At 42.7% G+C, this 6,398-nt stretch overlaps 2 protein-coding genes across 2 annotated transcripts; both read right to left on the bottom strand.

Moving 5' to 3' along the window:
* Window positions 1-3,511: 3,511 nt before the first annotated feature.
* On the bottom strand, window positions 3,512-4,066 carry LOC106792668 (piggyBac transposable element-derived protein 4-like). The gene has a single exon (XM_014759166.1). The coding sequence runs from the start codon at window positions 4,064-4,066 to the stop codon at window positions 3,512-3,514; it is 555 nt and encodes a 184-aa protein (XP_014614652.1).
* A 165-nt stretch (window positions 4,067-4,231) lies between these two features.
* Window positions 4,232-5,203, bottom strand: LOC106792669 (piggyBac transposable element-derived protein 4-like). The gene has a single exon (XM_014759167.1). It carries the CDS (start codon window positions 5,201-5,203, stop codon window positions 4,232-4,234), a length of 972 nt encoding a protein of 323 aa, XP_014614653.1.
* Window positions 5,204-6,398: the final 1,195 nt, after the last annotated feature.

Below are 6,398 nucleotides of genomic sequence, written 5' to 3' on the forward strand. Positions count from 1 at the left end.
TACAGAGATTAAGAGATATATGTAAGAAAATTAATCAAGAAACAACGGTGTGGATATTAGCATTGAATGTTGTTTCTTTGTTATTACAGAGAAACAATTCTACCTAATATCTACCCATAACCTGCACAATAAATAAAACATTATATATATATTTTCTATTTCGATCGTTTTATGTTCTCAAAAGATACACAATGTTGAAACACGTAGCATATGATTTATTTAAAATCAGCGTCGTCAGATGGGAGAAAGTGCAAAAAACAGCGCCACCCCACGGCGGAGCCACTAAATAGAGGCCCAACGCAAACGTGTCAATTGCTATACCGCGGCAATGGTTCGTGTACTACCGGGGGCTCAGCCCGCCTGATGGGATCGAGCACGAAAAACAAGCCCGCCCCAAGGTGCGACCAGTGAATTCAGGCCCCGTCGCGAACGTGTTAAAAACCACTCGTAGATTGGTTGTTTTGCTGTCTGGTTTGAGTACTCTATGATTTCACTGGTAGTATGTTAGTCGAGGCTGAGTCCTTGCCCGTGAACTATTGGATGGGACCCTGAACCCTCCAGATGGTCGTAAGCATCTGGTGCAAAGGTCATCCTCACCAGCAGTCTCACAAGTGTTCTCGCGTTGACTTCGCTGAGTTGCCTGAGATGCTAATCATGTGACCAAGCTCTTCATATACTAGCTCTTCATATTCTTCATATGAGGTATATAGTTGACGATACTGTGTGTGTTCATCTCGCTGGAGCCTCTTGAGTAGTCGTTGTAGACAGTGATGAGCTGCTGAGTATGAGTTACCCAGTAAGCTGGGTTATGATTTGAGCGAAAGCCGCACAACATATCGTCCGGAGACGTCTTGAGTGTGCGTGGTGCGGAAATGGTCTTCACACTCCCTTTCTTCTGGAGTTAGAGCACTTAGAGTGTCCGATGATATCTCCTCCTGTATCCAGAATTTAGTGAGTAGGTCCTGCTGCTCTGTTTCATCAACGTGAGTGGTGATGGGGTGTGCCTGATGTGATGAAGAGGGCGTCGAGTGTACTAGATCGAGAACCAACCTCCCAAAAATGGAGCTTTGAGCGATTGGCATTAACCTGGAACCTTTGATGATGTTGGGCTTGACGATTTGCCTGTATGAATCAGCTCCTAAAATGAAGCTCCTAAAATGATATCAATGGAGCGAGGTGCGTGGAAATGAGGATCGACCAGATTCAGATCTGAGAGATGAGACTACTTTTGATTATGAGATTGGAACGAAGGTAGTATGGAGGAAACAGTCTTGAGAATATGAGCTTGTACGGTGACCTTTGAGCTCGTGTAGATGGATCTTACGGTGAGATGAACCATATCGTGGGTCTGTGTTTTTCTTTTTGAGCGCTTTCGTTTGATGTTCAGCTGACTGATGAGCTGCTCGGAGACGAACGTGAGCTCCGAGCCAGGGTCAATGAATAGACGAGCCTGATAAGTTAATACTGGTGTAAAAACCTTGGCAATTGCTGTGGTTTTGATGAGTTGACGATTGCACCTGAGTCCTAGTGTGAGGATAGAGTTGTTGCCGGCCGCTCTGATGATGCTGCAGTTGTAGGCTGAGGACGTGCCGGGGTCGTGGAGCATGGAGTGATGTATGGCTCCACATAGTTTACATCGGAGATTCGTCCTGCATAAGTTTGCGTTGTGTCTGCCTAAACAGTTGTGGCATAGCCAGGCGTCCGTGACGATGCTACGTCGTGCAGTGATGTTGAGTGCACGGAATTGAGGATACGTCACGATGAAATGTTTCCCGTGACAACAGTCGCAGTAAAAGAGTCTGGTTTTCGTTTGTGAGCTCTCCTGCTGAGTGGCGGCCTGGTGAGCGGATGTCGGCTTCCTCGGTAGTTGCGACCGAGAGATGGCTGCCTGAGTCCTTGACGTCGATGATCGGGCGGGGGCTGCCTCGCTCTGTCCGCGTCTGCGAGTTGATAAACTCCTCCACTCGCTTGAAGATGGGATACTCGAGGGATGACCTCAGCAAGGTCTCCTAGCTTTCCCGAGTCGTGCGATCCAATTGACGCACTACATGGTGCGCCAGGATGATGTCTCCCAGATTCTCCCCCACTTCCAATGATTCCAAAGCCTTCCTGACTTCTGACACAGTTGGTATGAGTTGGTTGGTCCTGCTGCAGACCTTGATAAGAGTGGGGTAATTCGGCACAACCGGTCGAGTTGAGCCTAGATGAGCAGCCGCTTGTTTTCATAGCGGGCGTTGAGCAAATCCCACGACGGCTGAAGAGAGGCGCCCGCCAATGCAAAGTTCGCGATGAGTTGAGCTGGAGCACCTTGTGCACGCAGCTCCGCAAGTAATGCAGCCGTTCAAAGTCCGAGATGCGATCATTCCGGAGGATGAGTGATTCAAACATCGCCTTGAATCCTGGCCAATCGTTGTATTCTCCGAAGAAGCCCTTCAACTGGATATCCGTTAACTTTGACTCAATGCGTTGTTCCGGTGGTAGTGGTGGGGGCTCGACCGCTAATGCACGTCGCACCTTGTTGAGTGCTAACCTGAGTTTTCTGTACATTTTCGCCTCCTGTTGGTGTACTTTCTCGGTTAAATAAGCGTGGTTGAGAAACGCCGCCGGCCAGTTGAGTTCAGAATACTTGTGAGTGCTTGTAAATTCTGTATGGATGCGTTCAAGGTGTTCCTGATCCGTCTCCACATCACCGAGTGTGGTTGCGTTTGCGGTGGGCAATTCCTCCTCCATTGAGATCAGGAACTTTAGGCGGTTGAATTGACTTTGGTATTTGAGGATAAGCTCTGTCGGCAGCCGTGATGGTGAGTTTCGCCTCGTTGTCTTCATGAAGCTAGTCTCTTCGACGATCGATAAGTGAATGCGCTCGGCGCTCTCCCCACCACTCGGTGGGAGGAGCTTAATTAGCGACACCTGCGGTGACGAGATGAGTGAGTCTCTGGCCACCACACCAAAGTTTGACGTTTAGACACTTCTACTGTCACGTCTCTGGCAGTGAAACAAAATAGCAAAAAAAAAACCCTATGTACCTGAATAACTCACATTACTCGCTCTCTTTCTTCTCGACCATCTAACGAGACACACGCGCTCTCTCAACGTAGCGGTAACAAGGCGAACACGTGTTCCTACTTTTGTTCCTACTTTTGTCAAAAGATTACTATTAAGTTGGTGTTAAATTTTTATAAGTTGTTGTTAGTTACTTAACACTTTACCGATCGCTAGCGGTTCGAACATACTATGCCCTTTTCACCGCCCACTCAGCCGCAGATCATCCGAGACACCGGCTCGGTTTCGGCCTAGGCTAACGCGCGGGAATATATGCGCTTTTCTTAAGCTCTGGTAAAATTGTACGCTTCGTGTTGTTGTAGGGTAATGAAATTTAATAAGATCTTTTACTTTAATCATATTAGTGTTAAACAATATTTATTTTATCTATTACAATCGTTTTCAGTTTTTTATTTACATAAAATATAACATAATCTATATAACAATATTTGTCGAAAAAAGAAGTTGTTTAATATTTTTTTAAACTATGATACCGCTCGAAACAGTCACCTTTGTGTAGTGGGACGTTGCAGTATTTACAAGCGAAACCTGTTCTGCTTCGTTTTTTTTTACTTGCACAAACTCTGCATTGYCGTAGGGGTTTTTTACATCGACCGCTGGTCACTATATTTACAAGTTTATGCTTTCCGAAATTTGCCAGTCTTCCGGGATGATCAAATCGGGATGTGGTTCTTGTGGGTTCGGAATTAGGTAGATCCTTATTTTRTTCTTTAGTTTCGCAGTCTTCTATCAATGAWAGTGCTGCTTTGTGCAGAAAATTTTTATATGTTATCTTATGTCCGTTCAGAGTTTTATATACTTTRAAGGAATTAAAAAGTGCGCAGTTGATGAAGAACATTACGACACGTTTCGTCCATTTTTTTGTTTTCCTAAAAATGGAGTAATAGGACAGATATTGATCTGCGCRATTTACGCCCTTCATATATTTGTTATAATCTATAATTGAAAGAGGCTTCTGTATGGGGCAATCTGATGTCCTGCTTCTTTTTCTAGATTCCGCCATTTRTGCAGAATGTATTGTCGAAATCATGTGTACGTTCCTTTGGCCATTATTCCATACTTGCAATAAAATATGGYCATTTCTTAGAAATTGATGTTGGCCTCTTGAAAGTTTGGCAGTTTGAAGTGTTTGAGCAAGACCTCTGTTCTTTCGAATCGTCCCGCACACTCACAATTTATTTTTAAAAAAAATTTTAGCCATGTTGACACTATTATAGTAATTATCCTGGTRTATATGGTGCCACATGTTCTTGTACGGTCCAACGACCGATAATACAGTCTCTTCTAATATTTTTCCATCAGCGGCATACACACAAAAGTTGGATACGTATCCTGTACGAGCTTCAGACAGCACTCTTATCAGTATTCCGTATTTAGTGGTCTTTGCGGGATTGTATGTTCTGATTGATAGTCTATCTCTCCACGGAATTAAACATTCATCTAGAGACAATTGTTGATCGGGTTTATATACGTTGTTAAATTTTTCTTTGAAATAATCGATGACAGGCTGGACCTTCACCAGCCTATGCAAATTGGGAGAAATATCGTTGTTGTTACAAAAATGCCAACTTTGCATTATTTGTAAAAATCTGTTTCTGCTCATAACYTTCGAGAAAAACGGCGTTTCTATGGATTGGTCTGTAGACCAATAATCGTAGAGAACGTCCTTYTTTACTTGTCCCATGAGAACGATCAGGCCCAAAAATWTCTTCATTTCWGTCACCGTGACGTCTTTCCATTTTTTCGTTTTGGATGTAATTCTATATTTTKCTACAATTTGATAATGATACCTATTAGACTCCCTCACGAAGTGCTCAATCAGGTCACTTCCAATGAATAAATTCGCAATATCTATAACGCTTTTAGAGGAACTTGGSATAATTTTTACGCCAGRGCTGCCTTCGAWAGGTTCCAAAATTATATTWTTGTCGTTCGTTGACCATGTACCAYTGTTGTCTTCAACATTATCAYTTATGCCCTCGTCTTCTGAATCACTGTATATTASCGGTACAGGACGTCGCTTTCGAATTGCTATACTACTGCTATCACTTTCGTCATCAGTACTACTTGCTGAACAGCAGTCAAGACAATCTGACAGGTCGTCGAGATAAAACTCACCGACAYTATCCTTTTTATTCATTTTTAAGYTTTAGAGCTTAGAGAAAAGCACCGATTATCTGAAAAAAATGCGAAATGCTTGCTGTTTGCTACTTGTCAGTCTAGTCTAATCAAATCTAACAGAAAGATCAAGGTCGATTAATCGATGACCGGTCGGTAACCGCGATGGAGCAAAAGTTGAATAATCGACGACCGGTCGGTAAGCGCTGTGGAGCAGAACGTCGATTAATCGACGGCCGGTCGGTAAAGTGTTAAAAATAAAAAAATACTTATATAACGTTGTTCACTTCTTTCGCTAAATTATTTAACATAGTTTAGCACGCTATAAGTTCCCTTCTTCCACTCTATTTAGCTATCCTTTCTTAGAAGATGCTTCCGCCATTGTTGAAATGATTGAGAACCACTCTGAGAGTAAAGCGTCACGCAAAGAGTTCAGCGCTACGCTAAACGGATCCCACAAATGAGTGTCACTGGTCCCGTGAAYGTTAACAAAGGAATCCGTGTGTGATTAAAATTTAGACGAACGCACTAATCACGCCCTTACACGTCCACTAACTCTGAATTTGTAGCGAATCCGGCTCGAAGGACCGCAATGTGTAAAATTTATATATACGTGCGAGATATTACTATTTATATTTCGTCACCGTTATTAATTATTTAAATCGGCTTCTGTTACAGTTAAGACGCGTAGGCGTATTAGACTTAGAGAGACTCGGTAACGCTGATAACGCGACAGAAGAGATAGAATGGTTAGGAGTTGGCTAAGCAGAGACGGTCAGGGTTCGAATTGCCAAACCAGTATAATAAGACCCTAAAACAAGAAGTGAATATTAGCTGTAAATGTTGTTTCTCTTATTTGCAGGTAATGTAACTAATGTACATAGTGTAGTTTTAAGTGTAATTTGTATTAAACAATGTAAAGCAATGCAGATAATGTAAGTTAATGTAAATAATATTAATAAAATAATCGACTCTTATTTGCAGAAACTCAAGGCAGTTATATTTCATAAAATATAAATCCTCATAAGATCAATATAAATTATACCTTATATATATACAATATAAAATGAACAGCAGACGAACGACGAGAACAAAAGAGTGCATTCGTCGAATAGGTTCTGTTTTAGAAGACGTCGCCGCCTTATCGCTAATCGCGCCGAAGCTTCTGGAGCATTCCCGAACCGGTGGGAAGGAGAAGAAATTCGAAAGTTTGAGAT

Source organism: Polistes canadensis, unplaced genomic scaffold (genome assembly GCF_001313835.1).
Source record: "Polistes canadensis isolate GaletaPanama2010 unplaced genomic scaffold, ASM131383v1 scaffold_545, whole genome shotgun sequence".
Classification (NCBI taxonomy): domain Eukaryota; kingdom Metazoa; phylum Arthropoda; class Insecta; order Hymenoptera; family Vespidae; genus Polistes; species Polistes canadensis.